The sequence below is a fragment of the Nannospalax galili genome, unplaced genomic scaffold, assembly GCF_000622305.1.
Source record: "Nannospalax galili isolate Female #2095 unplaced genomic scaffold, S.galili_v1.0 scaffold529, whole genome shotgun sequence".
Classification (NCBI taxonomy): Eukaryota; Metazoa; Chordata; class Mammalia; order Rodentia; family Spalacidae; genus Nannospalax; species Nannospalax galili.
The window spans coordinates 1,712,093-1,731,874 of NW_008360309.1; the positions used below are offsets into that span (position 1 = coordinate 1,712,093).

At 53.3% G+C, this 19,782-nt stretch overlaps 1 protein-coding gene across 12 annotated transcripts in view; it reads left to right on the forward strand.

The window, feature by feature from the left end:
- Positions 1 to 19,782, forward strand: part of Unc13a (unc-13 homolog A) — a 52,888-nt gene that overhangs the window by 17,914 nt on the left and 15,192 nt on the right. For 8 of the 12 annotated variants that reach the window (XM_029559322.1, XM_008824587.2, XM_029559324.1 and 5 more), the window contains 26 exons: positions 603 to 1,157; positions 1,295 to 1,397; positions 2,254 to 2,300; positions 3,101 to 3,179; positions 3,330 to 3,335; positions 3,661 to 3,732; positions 3,880 to 4,099; positions 5,253 to 5,480; positions 5,833 to 5,974; positions 6,100 to 6,269; positions 6,371 to 6,486; positions 7,629 to 7,792; positions 8,693 to 8,843; positions 9,394 to 9,462; positions 9,695 to 9,784; positions 10,178 to 10,312; positions 11,712 to 11,845; positions 13,478 to 13,563; positions 13,655 to 13,781; positions 14,499 to 14,595; positions 14,761 to 14,904; positions 16,648 to 16,731; positions 17,708 to 17,785; positions 18,005 to 18,093; positions 18,546 to 18,698; positions 19,326 to 19,449. In XM_029559322.1, coding sequence (XP_029415182.1) covers positions 603 to 1,157; positions 1,295 to 1,397; positions 2,254 to 2,300; positions 3,101 to 3,179; positions 3,330 to 3,335; positions 3,661 to 3,732; positions 3,880 to 4,099; positions 5,253 to 5,480; positions 5,833 to 5,974; positions 6,100 to 6,269; positions 6,371 to 6,486; positions 7,629 to 7,792; positions 8,693 to 8,843; positions 9,394 to 9,462; positions 9,695 to 9,784; positions 10,178 to 10,312; positions 11,712 to 11,845; positions 13,478 to 13,563; positions 13,655 to 13,781; positions 14,499 to 14,595; positions 14,761 to 14,904; positions 16,648 to 16,731; positions 17,708 to 17,785; positions 18,005 to 18,093; positions 18,546 to 18,698; positions 19,326 to 19,449 — 3,463 coding nt within the window. The remainder of the gene's footprint in view (positions 1 to 602; positions 1,158 to 1,294; positions 1,398 to 2,253; positions 2,301 to 3,100; positions 3,180 to 3,329; positions 3,336 to 3,660; positions 3,733 to 3,879; positions 4,100 to 5,252; positions 5,481 to 5,832; positions 5,975 to 6,099; positions 6,270 to 6,370; positions 6,487 to 7,628; positions 7,793 to 8,692; positions 8,844 to 9,393; positions 9,463 to 9,694; positions 9,785 to 10,177; positions 10,313 to 11,711; positions 11,846 to 13,477; positions 13,564 to 13,654; positions 13,782 to 14,498; positions 14,596 to 14,760; positions 14,905 to 16,647; positions 16,732 to 17,707; positions 17,786 to 18,004; positions 18,094 to 18,545; positions 18,699 to 19,325; positions 19,450 to 19,782) is intronic. The other 4 variants (XM_017795964.2, XM_029559318.1, XM_029559321.1 and 1 more) reach the window with 1 other exon arrangement.

A 19,782-nucleotide genomic window follows, 5' to 3' on the forward strand; every position in this document is an offset into this window, starting at 1 on the left:
GGTTAAGAGCACTGGCTGGTATTGCAGAGGACCAAGGTCTAGTTCCCAACTCCCACATGGCAGCTAACAACCGTCCATAATTCCAGTTCTAGGGGATCTGATATCCTCTCCTGACCTCTGCAGGCATTACAGGACACGGTGCAGTTACACACATGCAGGCAATGCACTTGTACACATAAAATAAAAATAATAAATACATTTTTAAAAGGATGAATAGGACTTTGCCAAATAAAGCAGTGTAGAGGTTCAGAGGTGGGAGATCTTAATGTTGGAGGTCGGGAGCAAGCAAAGTAGGTGCCCATTCCTGGATTATGTGTTCCGGGAGCAGAGAGCAGGAGCAGGCACACAGTAAGCACTCAGTCCATGCTGAGTACATGTGAAGGTGAGAGTGGAGTGTGTATTCCTGGAACAGAGAGGAATGAGCATACAGTAGGTGCTCAGTCTGTGCTGATTATAGGCCTGGGTGATGGGGTCTGTGTTCTTGGTATCTTGAATAGGAACTAGCACACAGTAGGTGCTCAATCTGTGCTGATTATAGGCTTGGGTGATGGTGTGAGTGACCAGTGGCTGGCATGGCCTTGACTGAGTCCTGGTCTTTGCAGCCCCACGGGCAGCAGCCGCTATGCATCCTCCGGGGAGCTGAGCCAGGGCAGCTCGCAGCTGAGTGAGGACTTCGACCCTGATGAACGCAGCCTGCAGGGCTCGGAGCTGGATGATGAGCGGGACCGGGACTCCTACCACTCATGCCACAGCTCGGTGAGCTACCACAAGGACTCCCCACGTTGGGACCAGGATGAGGAGCTGGAGGACCTGGAGGACCTGGAGGACCTGGAGGACCTGGAGGATGAGCTGCCCGAGGAGGAAGAGGAAGAGGAGGAAGAAGAGGAAGAAGAAGAGGAAGAAGAGGAAGAAGAGGAGGAAGAGGAGGTGCCTGATGACCTGGCCAGCTATGCCCAGAGGGAGGACATCACGGTGGCTGAGCCCAAAGAATTCAAGCGTGTCAGCCTCCCACCTGCTGCCCCAGAGGAAGAGAAGGTCCCAGCAGTGCCCACAGAGGCCCCAGATGGGACCAGGGGCGTCCCCAAGCCAGCCACACCTGAAGAGGTGTCAGCAACCAAACTTGCACAGGAAGCTGAGCCCCCCAAGGCTGAGGAGAGGTACCAGGAGGAGCTAAGGCCCAGGGACCTACAGGACTGGGATGCAGTGGAATCTGGGGGTTTCCGATTACTGCCCATCTCATGGACGGAACATGAGCAGCCCTGGGTGCTGACCACCTTCTCTGACTCGGTTCTAGGCCTGGAGAGGATCAGGAGAGACAGGAGGGGCAGGATTCCATGTCCAGGGCCAAGGCCAACTGGCTGCGGGCCTTCAACAAGGTGCGGATACAACTACAGGAGGTAAGTGATGGGACCCAGCCATGCCAGTGCCCCCACCCCATACCCAGCAATACCACATCCACTACCCCGTGCCCAGCAAGACCATATCTATCACCCAACATCCAACCAGACCAGCCCCACCACTCCAACACCCAGCAAAACCACACCCATAACCTCATGCCCAACAAGACCATGCCCATCACCCCACCCACAGTAAGACCCAGGGCTAGCAAGCCCAAGCCCACATCCACACCCATCACCCCACCCACACACAGCTTGGCCCTGCCCACCAGTGCACTGGGCTCCTGCTCATTCTGGCCCCAGCTCCATACCCTAACAGTTTCTAGGCTTTCCAACATTGCAGGGAGAATTGGAGCCTGGGGTCAGAACAAGGCACACCAGGGGTCAGACTCTTGGGTAGGGACAGAGGGCAGGGGCAGGGCAGTGAGGTCAGAGGTCAGGGCTCAAACTGGCACCCAGCCTGGTCTGCTTGGTGAGTTCCAGGCCAGCTGGGGCTACAGGGAGACCCTGTCTCAGACCAGAAACAACAAGCAACCCCAAACAAAACAAACAAAAAAAACAAAAAAAGAAAAGAAAAGTTATAAGAACCTCAGGATGATGAAATCAGTTGAGACCCTGTGAGAAAAATGTGCATATGTCTTCTGGGTTGACAGTGAAGTTTGGTTGTTAGAGAGCTCTGTCTCCCTGGGCCTGTTTTATAGACTAAGGCCCAGAGAGGTGCAGGGAGCTGTGTAAAGATGCAGAGTGAGGCCTAAGACCTGTCTTCCCTGATTCCACACACACATGGGAGAGAGGGTGGGCATTCCTGCTCTGGGAGTGGAGGGTGACCAGGTCTGTCTGTCTGTCTGTCCTGCAGGCACGGGGAGAAGGAGAAATGTCCAAATCTTTGTGGTTCAAAGGCGGGTGAGTAAGCACCATGGTTAAGGGGAGGAGGTTTAGAAGCCAGACCTTAAGGGTCATTCACATCTGTTGCTCAAACTAAGGAGTGTTGAGAAGTTCCATTTACAATGTAAATGTACATGACTTTATTTATTTATTTATTTATTGGTTTTTTGTTTGTTTTGTTTTTGAAGGGTTTTTTGGGTTTTTTGGGGTTTTTTGTTTTTTGTTTTTTGTTTTTTTTTGAGACAGGGTCTCCCTGTAACCCCAGCTGTCTTGGAATGTGATATGTAGACCAAGCTGCCTTCGAACTCATAGAGAGCTGCCTGCCTCTGCCTCCCCAGTGCTGGGATTAAAGGCATGTACCACCAGGCCCGGCCTGTTTTGCTTTGTTTTTGAGACAGGGTCTCCCTGTACCCCCGGCTGGCCTGGAACTTGCAATGTAGACCAGGCTGGTCTGGATTGCCCAAGGATCCACCTGCCTCTGAGATGGGGTTTTGCTATGCTGTCCAGGCTGTCCTTGAACCCGATTTACAAATAAGGTCAAATCCCCAAGGTAACAGGGGACTAGGTTTCAGCTTAGCTTTTTGTGTGTGTGTGTGTGTGTGTATAGACCAGGCTAGCCGAACTCCACTTCCCTCTACCTCCAGAGTGCTGGGATTAAAGGCTGCATGACCATACCCACCTAGCACAGTTTATATTTTTGACACACACAGTTCAACTAGCCCCTGGGGTGGTCAGGGATCCTACCTGGGCCTCAGGTGATAAGGACTAGAACAGGAGGCCACAGGCCTGGGCACTCAGTGTCTTTGTGTGACTTGCAGCCCTGGAGGTGGTCTCATCATCATTGACAGCATGCCGGACATCAGGAAGAGGAAGCCCATTCCCCTTGTGAGCGACCTGGTGAGCAGCTTGGTTCTCCCACCCTGAGTGGGACTGTGGGCAGTGTGCAACCTGTGCAGCTGTCCATGGTGGTCTTGGGGCTGGGGCCCCTAGGCATTACTCGGGACTAACAGTCTGATTTCCATCCCCTTGTGCTTCATGGACATTTAGGCCATGGTGAGTGATGGGGCCTGGGGTGTCCTCTCCAACGCACCCACCGAGGGACCTTCCAGCTGCCTCCTGTCGTGGGTCCCAAGGCTCATGGGTGGGAGAGCAGGCGACTTCTTGCTCTGAGCTGCCCTCCTTGACCACAGAGCTGACAGTTTCCCTCCATGCTCCCTGATGGTCCCCCAAGGCCAGTCTTCAGGGTGTGGGACCACTCAGCTCCCTTCTGACTCAGCACCTCTGTCCTCCCTAATTCTTCTCTGGGTCTGCTGCGGGCTTTTTCGGTGGTGGCTCCTATGTGTGGCTGGCACACCCCCGGGCCATCTTCCTGCCACAGTCCCTGGTCCAGTCACGGAAGGCGGGCATCACCTCGGCCTTGGCCTCCAGCACGTTGAACAACGAGGAGCTGGTGAGTGGAGGCTGGACAAGAATGGGGGCCCCGGAAGCATCCCCGCTTCCGAGAGCATACTGCAGCGATAGGGAGGGGTGCGGCAGGGGACCGTGGGGGACCGAGGGGCAGGCAGGACCGCCACAGCCACTGGACCTTGCTCTGCAGAAAAACCACGTTTACAAGAAGACCCTGCAAGCCTTAATCTACCCCATCTCCTGCACCACGCCACACAACTTCGAGGTGTGGACGGCCACCACCCCCACCTACTGCTACGAGTGCGAGGGCCTGCTGTGGGGCATCGCGCGGCAAGGCATGCGCTGCACAGAGTGCGGGGTCAAGTGCCATGAGAAGTGCCAGGACCTGCTCAATGCCGACTGCCTGCAGCGTGAGCCGCGGGGAGGAGCTGGGGCGGGGCCAGGGGCGGGGAGAGGGAGGAGCCAGGCCCTGCTGAAGGCCAATAGCAGCACAAGAGGGTTAGGGCCAGGCCAGACTGGGTGGGGTGAGCTGAGGGTGTGTGGCCAGGCTGGGTAGGTTGGACTGAGGGCGTGGCCAGGCGAGGCGGGGTGGGGCGTGGCCGGGTGGAGTGTAGTGATTGGTGGCGTGGCCAGGCTCTGTGGGGTAATTGGTGAGCGTGTCCAGGACGTGTGGGGTGTTGGTGGGCATGACCAGGCAGTGTAGGATGAGTTGGTGGGCGTGGTCAGGGAGTATGGGGCGAGTTGGGGGCGTGGCCCAGCCGTGTGGGCTGGACTAGGGGCCGTGGCCAGGTTGTGTTGGGAAGCCCAGAGTTCAAGGAGCTATAGAAGAGAGGTGCCACTGAGTAAGGAGCCAGAGGCAAAGCAATGGGTGGGGTTTTGTAGATGGGGCTTAGTCTAGGGGCCAGCAGACACATTGGATGTGGCCGGCAGAAGGGGCAGGGTATTGTGGGGTATTAGGCTAGGGGCGTGGCTCAGCCTTGGCTTGGCTGGGATGCAGTGGGGGCGGAGCTGAGGTCCTGAGGGGTAGTAGCTGTAGAGAGCTGGTGTGTACCGGCTTTCTAAGAGAAGCACAGCTATGCCTTTCTCAGAAGGAGGATCTCGGAGGAGATGACCAGGTAGTGGGGAGGGCATTCAGGGACTCCAAAAAGGGTGGAAGGTAAAGAGGAGCTTCAGGTGCGAAGGGCGCACCACGCAGGATGGCTGTGGGTGAGCAGGCCCAGAGTGGGTGGTGGGGATGGTGACAGCTAGGACTGAACAGGGGCTCGGTGCTTCAGGCAAGGGAGGACCTCTGCGGGGGCGTGACTCCTAGGGTGGGACTTAGAGAGGGGCGGAGTCTCTGGGTGGGTGGTGGTTCCTGGCCAGGCTTAGGGAGACTTTGCTGATAAAAAGGGCGGAACTCAGGGTGGGTGGAGACTCTTGGTGTGTGGGTCTTGCAACAGCCGGCTCAGGAGGGCGTGGCTCAGAGAGAAGAAGGCCTGAGCGAGTCAGGCCCAGGTTCGAGGGTTGGAGGTGGCCTGGACGCTGAAGACCTGAGGACCAGACAGAGACTGCTCATCTTTGCAGGGGCGGCGGAGAAGAGCTCGAAGCACGGTGCAGAGGATCGGACACAGAACATCATCATGGTGCTCAAGGACCGCATGAAGATCCGTGAGCGCAACAAGCCTGAGATCTTCGAGCTCATCCAAGAGATCTTCGCTGTTACCAAGACGGCGCACACACAGCAGATGAAGGCCGTCAAGCAGAGCGTGCTGGATGGCACGTCCAAGTGGTCGGCCAAGATCAGCATTACTGGTGTGTGAGGGAGCAGTGGAGGGGACGGAGGCGGGCACAGAGGGAGGGGCTCCCCCTGAGACAGTGTCTGCCACTTACAGCATGCATGTGAGAGGGGAGGGGTCAATCCCATGGATAGATGGATGATGGCGTATGGATGGGTGGGTTGGTGGGTGGGTAGATTGGATGGATGGATGGATGGATGGATGATGGGTAGGAGGATGCATAGACTTGGGAGTTCTATGGTGACTCTCTAGCAAAACTAGCTGCACTGTCTGTGGGTGAGCCATGTCTCCTGTCCTTTGGGGAGTGCTGTCGACTACTTTTGGCATGCCTCCCTCGAACGTGCATTTGTGTGGTGTGTGTCTTCCAGTGGTCTGTGCCCAGGGCTTGCAGGCCAAGGACAAGACAGGATCCAGTGATCCTTATGTCACCGTCCAGGTTGGGAAGACAAAGAAGAGGACGAAAACCATTTATGGGAACCTCAACCCGGTGTGGGAAGAGAATTTCCACTTGTGAGTGACTGGCTAGGTCCTTGGTTCCAAACTGGGCCCACTTCTGGGGCAAGTCAAAGGGGCCTCTGAAATCTGACACAAAGCGACTGCCTGATGCCTACCCTTGAATCTTATTCCCTTCACAGTGAATGTCACAACTCCTCTGACCGGATCAAGGTACGAGTCTGGGACGAAGACGATGACATCAAATCCCGGGTGAAGCAGAGGTTCAAGAGGGAGTCTGATGACTTCCTGGGGCAGACGATCATCGAGGTGCGGACGCTTAGCGGCGAGATGGACGTGTGGTACAATCTGGGTGAGCGAAGAGGGCTCAAGGGGACTACAGAGCTGAGCAGACCTCAAAATAGGCCAGGCTCTCCTGGGACCCTCTGACACTGCTGTCCCCTTACCTCACAGACAAGAGAACAGACAAGTCGGCAGTGTCGGGTGCTATCCGCCTTCACATCAGCGTAGAGATCAAAGGCGAGGAGAAGGTAGCACCCTACCACGTCCAGTACACTTGTCTGCATGAGGTGAGCCCCGAAGTGCTGAGAAGCAGTGACCGCTGTCACCGTGCCTGCTGCCCTCCCTGCCACACACACACTGAGCACACTTGTGCACCTCAGGTGGCTCTCTTTATGCCATTCCTCTACCTAGAAAACTCTTATGTATGTGCCCAGGCCATCTCTAGGGAGCGCCCTCTTGGGAAAGCCTCCAGGCCAGCTTTCAAGGCTCTACTCCCAGCTGGGCCCTGCCACTGAGCACTGTTGCTTTTACCTGTGCTCCTGGAGAGAACTGTGTCCCCAAGGTGGAGCTTCTTGAAAGAGTGCTCGTTAATGACTGGATGACTAAGAGGGTGAACCCAGAATAAGGAGATCAGTGGACATGTGAAGAGATGGGTGGGGCTATGACCGAGAGTGTGAGCAGAAGAGGCATGGCTAGACAGCTGGATTTTCTTTAGACTATAGATGAGTGAATGTGATACATGGAAAAGTACACAGTGGGTAAATAGATATGTGGGATGGATGGATCGATGGATAGATTAGATCAATGGATAAACAGATTGGTAGATGGATGAGTGGGTGGATGGATGAATGGGTAGATGAGTGGACAGATGGACAGATTGGTGGGTGGATGGGTAGATGGATAGATGGGTGGATGGGTAAATGGGTAGATGGGTGGGTGGATGGGTGGACAAATGGATGAATCGGTAGATGAGTGGACAGGTGGACAGATTGGTGGGTGGATGGGTAGATGGATAGATGGGTGGATGGGTGAATGGGTAGATGGGTGGGTGGATGGGTGGACAAATGGATAAATCGGTAGATGAGTGGACAGGTGGACAGATTGGTGGGTGGATGGGTAGATGGATTGATGGGTAGATGGGTGAATGGGTAGATGGGTGGGTGGATGGGTGGACAAATGGATGGATAGATAGATGGTTGCAAGGGTGGATAGGTAGATGGATGTTTGGATAAACAATTAGATGGATGAATGGTTCAGTGGATGGGTGGGTGAGTGGATTGTCGAGGATGGATGAGTGAACAGGAGAAACCTGGATAGTCTGATGACTGGGTGCAGTAGGTGAAGAATGCTTGGAAGGGTGGACAAGGAGCTGCCACTTCCCTCCTTGGTCCCGTCCTCATTCTTGATGCTGTGTCTCTTGGTATTGCAGAACCTGTTCCACTTTGTGACAGATGTGCAGAACAACGGTGTGGTGAAGATCCCTGATGCCAAGGGCGATGACGCCTGGAAGGTTTACTACGATGAGACAGCCCAAGAGATTGTGGATGAGTTCGCCATGCGCTATGGCGTGGAGTCCATCTACCAAGCCATGACGTGAGTGGGTAGCTGGGCAGCTGGGTCCTCAGGCAGCAGTGGCAGATCTTCAGAGCGGAGGGGTCTCCAAGAGGAGTTTTGCAGTTTCCTGGAGGTTACCAGGGTGCCACTATTGGCAGATGGGGAACAGGGACAGAGAGCCAGTTAGAGGTAAAAATCTGGCATCTTAGACAGTCAGAAAGATGGAGATGGAGCAGGCATAGTAGCACACTTTGTGACCCCTGAGCTCAAGGCTGAGGCAAGAGGATCAGGAGTTCAAGATCATCCTTGGCTACATTCTAAGTTTGAGGCCAGCCTCAAACTTTGTTAAAAAAAAATAATTAAAGGAGGTTGAAGAGCTAGCTCAGAGGTTAAGAGCACTAGGTACTCTTCCAGAGGACCCAGGTTTAGTTCCCAGCACCCACACAGTGGCTACAACTGTCTGTAACTCCAGTTCCAAGGGATCCAATGCCTTCCTCTGGCCTCCACAGGCAGGACATTGCAAGACACTGGTGCACTTACACACATGCAGGCAGAACACTCATACACATAAAAATAAAGACTTTTTTATAAGTTAAAAAAAAAAAGCTGGGCATGGTGGCACCTTTAATTTCAGTACATGGGAGGCAGAGGCAGGTGGATCTCTGAGATTGAGGCCAGCCTGGTCTCCATAGGGAGTTCCAGGCCAGTTAGGGCCACAGGAACACTGTTTCAAAAAACCAAAAAATAAACAAAAAAGTTTGAAAAATAAACTAAAAGAGAAGAAAAGCGACAGGAGTTACATAGAACCCAGAGGACACAACCATGAAGAGGGAGCAGACAGTCTGGGACAAGGGACTGAGCCCCAGAGACTCTCTAGCATTCTGGGAGACCTCGGTGGTCCTGTCCCTAGACCCAGTGCCTCCTACTCTCTCCCACTAGCCACTTCGCCTGCCTCTCCTCCAAGTACATGTGCCCTGGGGTGCCCGCCGTCATGAGCACCCTGCTCGCCAACATCAACGCCTACTACGCACACACCACCGCCTCCACCAACGTGTCTGCCTCTGACCGCTTCGCCGCCTCCAACTTCGGGGTCAGTCTTAGGGTCTGGGGCTGCACAAAGAGGGGAGCCCAGACCTCTTCAGTCTTTAACCACACTTGCTGTGTGGCTCTGCCCCAGTGTCTGCCTGTATGTGAGCCTCAGCTTGCTCGTCTGTAGAATGGAAATGAATGTTAAAAGAGTCCACTGGGTCTGGGGCTGTATGTAGTTCAGTGAGTGGAGAGTTTGTAGCTCAGTAGAAAGAGTGCTTATAGCTTAATTTGTAGAGTGCCACAGCTCAGTGGGCAGAGTGCTTACTTAGCATGCAGAAGACTCCAGGTTCCATCCCCAGCACCACGAAGACAGGTATATGGTGGCATATACCTGTCATCTCAGTACTCAGGAGGCTGAGGCAGAAGGAGCTCCAGTTCCAGGACAGGCTGGGCTACAGAGTGAGACCTATGTTAAAAAGAAAGAATGATGTGGGGGTTCAGTTCAGTGATGATGCTTGGTGAGTAGGGAGTACTCAACCAGTTTAGCCACCCATGCTTAGCAGTGTCATATGACCCCTAGCCCCCTCCAGCCTATCCCATCTTCCCCTTAGAAAGAGCGCTTTGTGAAACTTCTGGACCAGCTACACAATTCCCTGCGGATCGACCTGTCCATGTACCGGGTGAGAAGCTCTGGCTCCTGAGTCTGCCCTACATGCCTGCGGGGACAGTCACCCAGAAGAGAGGGCCCAAAGGACTTATCTCAGCCTGGCACTGCGTCCCCATGGGAGCGGCCCCTGCCCCAGCTTGCTCTCCACAGGCCCCAGCTGAAACTGGGGGACCATCACATCCTCCCCAAATGCCATCTCCCATGGTCCCCTTGTTTCTCTCGTAATCCCACCTTGGTTCCAACAGAACAACTTCCCAGCTAGCAGCCCGGAGCGGCTGCAGGACCTTAAGTCCACGGTGGACCTCCTCACCAGCATCACCTTCTTCCGGATGAAGGTGGGTCTCCTGCCACCTCCTCCTAGCACTCATGGCCTCAGCCATTCTCACCACAGCGGTGAGGGCTTGGTGTGGTTTTCAGTTTGGCCTTTCCACTCTGACACTTCAAACACACAGTAGGGCCAGTGAGATCGCTCAGCAGATAAGGCGCTTGCTGCCAAGCCTGATGACCTGAGTACAGTTCTGGGGACCCTCGTGGTAGAAGGAGAGATCAATGCCCATAAATTGTCCTCTGGCTTCCACATTTGCACACACACACACACACACACACACACACACACACACACGTAATTTTTTAAAAACAAGAAAATTGTGAAAAAAATGAGTAGACAGCAACTCATACCCTTTCTGGGTGTCACTGCCTGGCCATGCCCACCTGGCCTCTGTCTTTAGGTTCAAGAGCTCCAGAGCCCACCCCGTGCCAGCCAGGTGGTAAAGGACTGCGTGAAGGCGTGCCTCAACTCCACCTATGAATATATCTTCAACAACTGTCATGAGCTCTACAGCCGCGAATACCAAACAGACCCGGTAAGGCCTCAGGGTGCACCCAGACAAGTAGGCCCCAGCCTGCTCTGCTGCATCTTTGAAGGGGGATTGAATGTCTCTGAGCCCTTCAGTAGTTTCTTCCAGAAAATAGGGTCGTGAGCCACATGTCGAGACTGGGGAAAGATTTTAATAAGAAAAGAGCATTTGCTAACATCCAGTGGAGTGCTTAGGGTTGGATAGCAGGTATTCATGAATGTGGTTGCTGAATAGAGTTTGGAATAAAACACTGTGATTAGTATAGTCTCTATTTAAGAAATGTTGAGGAACTAGGAGTGGTGGCACACGCCTCTAATCCCAGCACTTGGTAGGCAGAGGCAGACAGATCTCTGTGAGTTCAAGGCCAACTTGGTCTACATAGTGAGTTCCAGGTCAGCTGGGGCTACATAGTGAGACTTTGTCTCAAAAATAAAAAACAAAAAACAAACAAAAACAACCAAGAAATGTTGAAGCCTGGGCCTAGAGAGATGGCTCAGTGGGTAAGAACACTTGCTGTTCTTCCACAGGACCCAGGTTCAATTCCCAGCACCCACATGGCTGCTAACAACCGTCTGTCTGTAACTCCAGTTCCAGGGAATCCAACACCCTCTTCTGGCCTCTTCAGAAATTGCACACAGGTGGTGCACTTATATACCTGCTGGCAAAACACTCATACACATAAAATAAAAATAATAAATATTAAAAAAATATATTGGCCGAGCGTGGTGGCACATGCCTGTAATCCCAGTACTTGGGAGGCAGAGGCAGGCAGATCTTTGTGAGTTCAAGGCCAGCCTGGTCTACATAGTGAGTTCCAGGACAGCTGGGGCTACAGGGAGACCCTGTCTCAAAAAGACCAAAAAATTTTTTTTATTTACTATTTTTATTTTATGTATATGAGTGTATTGCCTGCATGTCTGTGAGTGCACCCATGTCGTGCAATGCCGACGGAGGTCAGAAGAATGCGTCGGAGTCCCCCAGAACTGGAGTTACAGATGGTTGTTAGCCACCATGTGGGTGCTGAGAATCAAACCTGGGTTCTCTGCAAGAGCAGTCAGTACTCTTAACTGCTGAGCCATCTCTCCATTTAAAAACTGAATGTCAAGGCCAGTGAGATGGTTCATCAGGTAAAGGCCCTTGCCACCAAGCCCGACAACCTGAGTTAAATCCCTGATACCCACATGGTGGAAGGAGAGAACTGACTCCCGAGAGTTGTCCTCTGAGCTGTGCCTCCCAAGTGCTGGGATGACAGGCGTGCCCACCACGCTTGGCTTTTGTTGTTTTGTTTTGCTTCTTTGTGTGCTGGACTTGGGTTCTGTGGTCTTGCTGGTACTATGCATGTGCTATGCCCTAGGCCCCAGTCTCAGGTTCTCTGAACCCCTTTCATGTCCTCTGTACCTTTCAGGCCAAAAAAGGGGAGGTGCCCCCTGAGGAGCAGGGTCCCAGCATCAAGAACCTGGACTTCTGGTCCAAGCTGATCACCCTCATCGTGTCGATCATTGAGGAGGACAAGAACTCCTACACACCTTGCCTCAATCAGTGAGTTCCATGGCCACCACCACATAGGTGCCCTGGTCATGGCAGCATGCACAGCTGTGAGCTGGGTGCAGATGAGCCATCTGACTGCAGAGTGTGTGTGCGTGGAGTTAGCCCTTGTAATACCTTTATACTCTGCCTCCCGAGTGCTGGGACTAAAGGCATGCGCCACCATGCCTGGCTTATACTTTTTATTTTAACAAGGTCTCCATAAGTCTCGCAGGCTGCCCTTGAACTCACTCTGTAGCCCAGATTGACCCTCAACTTCAGATTTTCCTGCTGAGTCTCCTTATTACTTATTAGCTAAGATGCCAAGCCTGAGCCCTCAGACCCAGCTATGGGATTTTCAGTTTGATTATATGAGTTTAATTGTGTGTGTGTGTGTGTGTGTGTGTGTGTGTGTGTGTGTGTGTGTAAGGGGGGGGGACTGGAATGAACTTTTTTTTTTCTGGTGTTTTTGAGACAGGGTCTCCCTGTAGCCCCAGCTGTCCTGGAACTCACCTTGTAGACCAGGCTGGCCTTGAACTCACAGAGATCTGCCTGCCTCTGCCTCCTGAGTGCTGGGATTACAGATGTGCACCACCACGCCCAGCAAACTTTATTTTTTTTTTAATTTAAATTTTTTGGGCTGGAGAGATGCTCAGCAGTAAAGAGCACTGGCTGCTCTTGCAGAGGACCCAGGTTTGATTCCCAGCACCCACATGTCGGCTAGGAACTGTCCTTAGTTCCAGTTCCAGAGAATCCAACACCCTCTTCTGACCTCCATGACAGAACACTTATACACAATAAGTAAACAAGTGGATTTTAATTATAATTTTATTTAGTGTGTGTGTGTCACAGCATGCATATGGAGGTCAGAGGTCAACTTGCAGGCATCAGTTCTCTCCTTCCACTTGTAGGTTTTGGGCATCCAGTTCAGGTTGTTAGCCTTGGCAAGTGCCTTTATCCACGGAACCACCTCACCGATCTTGTGAATGAACTTTAATGCAGAATGTTGTAGTGAGGCTCAGAGGTGTACACCTGTGGTCTCAGCTACTCACGAGGCCAAGGCAGGAGGATCAGTTGATTCCAGGAGTTTGAGGGCATCCTGAGCAACATGGATTCTGTGTTCCCATTCCAGAATCACAAACCATGTAGCATTGTGCAGTATGTGAGTGTGGGAACCTGGCAAAGTTCGTGTGTGTATGGATGTCTGGGTGAAATGTCATTGGGTAGCTGAAGGGGACACTTGAGTGGGTTTCTTTCCAAAGTGAGCGCTGGGATGGGGAGAGACCCTAAATGTGTCGCCTCAACACGTCATTTCTATTCAGGTGTAGAATTAAGACCAGGGATTTGTATGGATGGAATGAGGGATGGATGGGTGGATGGCTGGATGGACAGACGATGGATAGGATGAACTGATGGATAGATGGATGGGTGGACTGATGGAAGGATGAGCAGGTGGATGGATGACTGAGTTGATTGATAGGTAGCTCGGTTAGTGTAAGTGACAGGTGGATGTGTTGGTGGGTGGAGGCTGAAGGAGAAGCCCGGCCTTTGGGCATGCAGACCTGGTGCCCTGCCCATGCCGTGCCTGCAGTGGGAGGGTCAACGCCTCCTCACCCATCCACTCCAGGCTCCCTTGTCCTTTCCCAGGTTTCCCCAAGAGCTGAATGTGGGAAAGATCAGTGCTGAGGTCATGTGGAGTCTGTTTGCTCAGGATATGAAGTACGCCATGGAGGGTGAGTGCCGACTTGCCTGGTGCAGCAGCCGCCGCCACTATGGCAACCAAGGCCACCAGCCTCCCCCTGAGCCGCTGTCCTTTCCTGCCAGAGCACGACAAGCACCGACTGTGCAAGAGTGCGGACTACATGAACCTGCACTTTAAGGTCAAATGGCTCTACAATGAGTATGTGGCTGAGTTACCTGCCTGCAAGGACCGCGTGCCTGAGTACCCTGCGTAAGTGCCTAGCCTGCCAGGCTGAAACCAGGAAGGAACAGGGATGGTTATGTAAACAGAAGACCTGGGAGCCATCAGGCCGGCAGGTGCCAGGTCCCAAACCCCTGCCGCTCCTGTCCTCACTGTGGGGAAGCAAGGTGTTGATACAGACCTTTTACATGGCCTCTGCAAACTTTAAATCTGTTCTAGATAGCACAGCCCAATGTCTCAGGAGCTCTGGGGAGGCTGTGCAGTTCAGGGAGCGACACAGGAAGCAAGCGTGAATGTTCAGACAGATGCTGTGCTTTGAGTTATTTTCAATCTGCTATGGCTGAGTGCTCCCTCTTTTCTCCTCCTCCTCCTGTCTTCTGCCCTTCTGCTTCCTCCTCCCTTAATTTCCTCCTCCCTCCTCTTTCTCCTCCCTCTTTCTTCCTCAATCCCTCCTTCTCTTTCTTTCTCCCTCCTCCTCCTGCTCCCTCTCCTCCTCCCTCTTCAAGGTCATCCTTAGCTACACAATGAGTTCAAGGGTAGTCTGGGCTACATGAAAGCCCATCTGTAAATAAATACATTAAAAAGGCTCCTTACACCAACCAAACTGAAGTCACTGACCAGCAGTGGAGGAGGACTCAGGGCCCCACCTCCTGAGTTTGGGGATGACAGGCCTACACACCAGTACCAGACAGGGTGGGGTAAGTGCACGGTGTCCCTGCCCAGCATCGCAGCAGCTATCCCTCACAGGTGGTTTGAACCCTTCGTCATCCAATGGCTGGATGAGAATGAGGAGGTGTCCCGGGACTTCCTGCATGGCGCCCTCGAGCGAGACAAGAAGGATGGGGTAAGGGGGTTGCACGTGACCAGCTCCCAACTGGCCACAGGGACCTTGTTGTCAGGCTCCCTCAGGTCCTGCTCAAGGGTTCTCAGTCACTGTTCAACCCCTCTACCCACCCCGGAGGGTGACCCTAAACAGCGTCCATGTGACCCTACTGCTGTCTCCACACAGTTCCAGCAGACCTCAGAGCATGCGCTGTTCTCCTGCTCGGTGGTGGACGTCTTTTCCCAGCTCAACCAGAGCTTTGAGATCATCAAGAAGCTGGAGTGCCCCGACCCCCAGATTGTTGGCCACTACATGCGGCGCTTTGCCAAGGTGACACCTGCAAGGGTGGGCGGGAGATGGTGCAGGCGGGGTGTGGGGGGTCAAGAGTGGGTAGTGATGTGGGAGTTGGGGAGCACTTGCATGGTATGCCTGAGGCCTAGCTTCCAACCCCAGCACTACAAAAACTCAGAAAGACAGCTAGCTGGGAGTGGTGGCCCACACCTTTAATCCCAACACTCTGGAAGCAGAGGCAGGTGGATCTCTGTGAGTTTGAGGCCAGCCTGGTCTACATAGTGAGTTCCAGGCCAGCTGGAGCTACGGGTAGACTCTGTTTCAAAAAAAGAAAGAAAAAGAAAAGAAAGGACAGAACTGGGCAGGTCAGAAAAACAGCTGCTGTATAACTAGGAAAAAAAAAAAAAGCTGAGGGAGGTGGGCAAGGGGCTCGGAGTGGAAGGGCCCTGCGGCAAACTTGATAACCTGAAGTGGATACTTGGAGCCCACATGATGGAAGGAGAGAACCGAGTCCCACAAGCTGTCCTCTGACATCCACACACACCACACAAACACAAAAAAGTAAATGAAGATTTTAAGGTGGGGAGGTAGGAGTTGAGAGCCTGGGTGCAGCTCAGTGGTAGAGCACCCACCTAGCAGCACGACACCTTGGGATTTGTTCCCTGTGCCACAAAAACCAAAGTAAACAGAAAACAAAAGTAAACAAAAGTAGGCAAATGTAAAATTCAGATGCCAAGAAACCATGAAGTTCTGAGTTGGGACTGAATTAGCTCAGGGGCTGAGATTCATGTAGTCACCTGGCATTGTGGGTTTGCTACATAGTGAGTTCCAGGCCAGCTGGAGCTACGGGTAGACTCTGTTTCAAAAAAAGAAAGAAAAAGAAAAGAAAGGACAGAACTGGGCAGGTCAGAAAAACAGCTGCTGTATAACTAGGAAAAAAAAAAAAAGCTGAGGGAGGTGGGCAAGGGGCTCGGAGTGGAAGGGCCCTGCGGCAAACTTGATAACCTGAAGTGGATACTTGGAGCCCACATGATGGAAGGAGAGAACCGAGTCCCACAAGCTGTCCTCTGACATCCACACACACCACACAAACACAAAAAAGTAAATGAAGATTTTAAGGTGGGGAGGTAGGAGTTGAGAGCCTGGGTGCAGCTCAGTGGTAGAGCACCCACCTAGCAGCACGACACCTTGGGATTTGTTCCCTGTGCCACAAAAACCAAAGTAAACAGAAAACAAAAGTAAACAAAAGTAGGCAAATGTAAAATTCAGATGCCAAGAAACCATGAAGTTCTGAGTTGGGACTGAATTAGCTCAGGGGCTGAGATTCATGTAGTCACCTGGCATTGTGGGTTTGCTGTCTCTGGTAGAGCTGGAGTTCATCAGGATGGTGGTTTAGCTAGGAATTAAAGGCTACCGTTGGGCTACAGCTCAAAATCAGTTCCTGCTGTGACACTAGGGTTGGTTCCTCCAGAAGGGAGTAGGACATGCTGCCTCCTCTGGCACTGGGGGAGGCAGGGGCCAGCCTGGACTACACAGCAAAATCTTGTTGAAAAGAAAAAGAACTAGGTCTACAGGGATTGACAGTGTCTAACAGTGTCATCTGTGGGCTGTTCCCTGTTTCCTGTTGGTTGTCCTGGGTGGATAATCCGCCCAGCCTGATGTCTGCCCTACACACTGCACAGCGCAACTTCACCCATGATGTCTGTAGCCAGGGCCTCTTGGATGTGGTGGCTGGTGTCCTGCAGACCTCTGCCCCCTGTTCAACCCTGTCTCTGTCCTCAGACCATCAGCAACGTGCTCCTGCAGTACGCGGACATCATCTCCAAGGCCTTCGCCTCCTACTGCTCCAGGGAGAAGGAGAACGTGGTGACCCTGCCCTGCCCCTCAGTGACCCGTGGCCCTGCCCCCCAGTGAAACTTCCCTGCCCCCCAATGGCCCTGCCCTGCCCCCCAGTGGCCCTGCCCCCCCCCCAGTCTCTGACACCTGACTCTGGGTGTCCAGGCTTGGAGGAAGAACCCTGCTGAGAAGTGGATCTGCAGGCACTTGTGTGATTGTGTGCACATTGTGTGAATGTGAGTGTGAGTGTGTGTGTGTGTGTGTGTGTGTGTGTGTGTGTGTGTAGGATTGTGGGATTCTTTGTTGTTCCCGGCTGCTTGGTTGGGTTTTTTAATTTTTTTATGTCTATGACTATTTTGCCTGCATGTATGTAAGTGAATCATATAGTGGAGTGCCCACAGAGGCCAGAAGAGGGTATTGGATCCCCTGGAACTAGAGTTACAGACAGTTATTAGCCACCATGTGGGTGCTGGGAAATGAACCCAGGTCCTCTGCAAGAGCAGCCAGTGCTCTTAACTGCTGAGTCCAACCCCAATTGGTTGGGTTTTTGAGACAATGTGTCATGGTGCTCAGGCTGGCCTGGAACTTACATGTAGCCCACATTAGCCACAAACTTGCAGTGTAGCCCAGTTTGGCCTTGAACCAAATCCATCTTCTCCTCCTAAGACTGGAGTGACAGTCTAAGGCTGGAGTGACAGGCATGTGCCTCCATGCCTACCTGTCTTGTTTTATACAGCTGTGTTGAGAACTGTAGCACGAGCATGTATCATCTGTCAGAGCCTGAGTGTCTGAGTAGACTGTGTGTCTACCCTGGGGTGGGGGTGTTCTTCCCCAGGAGAGCTCCTAAAGAACACTCCCTTCTGCCCCAGGGACCCCTCTGCAGGTCATGGGTAGTCTAAGCTATTATTGCCCATGTCAAGGTGACCCTGGGGACCCAAGTCCTGGGCAGACCCCATCCCTGAGAGGCCCCTGGTGGCAGGGCAGCCTGACCCCCTGCTCTCCACAGCCCTGCATCCTCATGAACAACACGCAGCAGCTGCGGGTGCAACTCGAGAAGATGTTCGAGGCGATGGGCGGGAAAGAGGTGAGGGCGGAGGAGGCTGCCACAGGTTCACCCCAGTGCCATACACATCCCTGTGGTTCCCCAGGCTTTCTGGGCATGAACTGCAGCCCATGGCCTCTGTAGACCTCCTGGGACAGCTGGGATGTCTGTGTCTCAGTTTCCTCCTCAGCCCCTCAGATCCCTTCACAAGGACACTTAAGCAAATGTGACTCTCAGTTACTGGTGCCCTCCCTCCCTCAGCTGGATGCCGAGGCCAGTGACATCCTGAAGGAGCTGCAGGTGAAGCTCAACAGCGTCTTGGATGACCTGAGCCGTGTGTTTGCCACCAGGTGGGGCATGCGTTGGGGGCACACAGTGGGGGCAGGGTAGGGGCATCAGGGCGGGTGCAACTGAGCCAGGACAGCCCTGGCCCCCAAGCTCGAGGAACTCACACTCACCAGGTGCAAAGACCCGACTCTGTTAGATGTGCTATGTCCAAATCCTGGCTTCCCCTCTCCCCAGCTGTGTGGGCTCTGGTGAGTCATTTCACCTCTCTCGGTCTCTATATTTACCTTGGAAGTAGGATGGTGTTAACAGCACCTGTGGAGGATTCTGGGACTGAACTGACCCTCATGGGGAGTCTCAGGTGAGGCTCCAGTAAAACTGTTAGTGTTCCCCAACTTGGCTCAGGCTGATACCATTGCTTCCTGTGCTGGGGACAGGAAACCCAGATGCAAGCTGAGTGGGTGGCCTCACCCTCTGGATCGCAGAGCCTGGCTTACCCCTCCCCCTGTGCCCACAGCTTCCAGCCGCACATTGAGGAATGTGTCAAACAGATGGGAGATATCCTGAGCCAGGTGAAGGGCACAGGCAACGTGCCGGCCAGTGCATGCAGCAGCGTGGCCCAGGATGCTGACAACGTGCTGCAGCCTATCATGGACCTCCTGGACAGCAAGTGAGGGGCTGAAGATTCAGTGTGGATACTGGAGGGTGGGGATTTCCATTCCTGAACAGGAAGACGGTGGGAAGGACTGGATATATGAAGGGGCAGGCATGGATGGATTGATGGATGAATGGATGAACAGACATACAGATGAATGGATGGATGGGTGAATGTGTGGGTGGATAGATGTGTGGGTGGTTGGACTGATGGATGAGTGGATGGAAAGACATACAGATGAATGGTTGGATGGGTGGATGGGTGGTTGAGTGGATGTGTGGTTGGATGGCTGAATGGATGGGTGGGTGGATGGATGTGTGGGTGGATGGCTGAATGGATGGGTGGGTGGATGGATGTGTGGACTGATAGATGGATGGACAGATGTAAGGGATGAATGAATGGGTGGTTGGGTAGGTGGATGGATAGATGGATGGATGGATGGGTGAATGGAGGACCGATATAAGGATGAATGGATGGATGGATGGGTAAATGGGTGGATGGATGGAAGGATGGATGGATGGGTAAGCCTATATTCCAAATACTGATCTGCTGGGCTCTGGGTCTCTGTTGAATGGATGGGTGGGTGGGTGGGTGGATGGATGGGTTGCTGTTCTCTGTACTGACCGCTTGTCTCACCCCCAGCCTCACCCTTTTCGCCAAAATCTGTGAGAAGACAGTTCTAAAGCGTGTGCTGAAGGAGCTGTGGAAGCTGGTGATGAACACCATGGAGAGGACCATTGTCCTGCCACCACTCACAGACCAGACGGTAAGGCCCGGCCCCGGACTTGTGGCCACCTCGTGGGGGAAGCCCAGGGAACTTGGTGCCTCCAATCTGGGGTTGGGAGCTCGAGACACCAACACAGGGGTCCAGGGTGTATCTAGGGGTGAGCAGAGCCATTCCACTTCCAGGGTGCCATGGAAGGTCAGAGGACATAGCTATCTTGAGCCTCATGTCCACCCAGCTCCCTGTATGACAGCTGGGAGACATTCAGGGCAGGGCTAGGCCTGTGTCCCCTAGGGGGAATTACACTGTTGATGACACAGACTGAGGGCCCAGCACAGGCTGCAGGACAACCCTGGGCGGCTGCAGGGGTCAGGG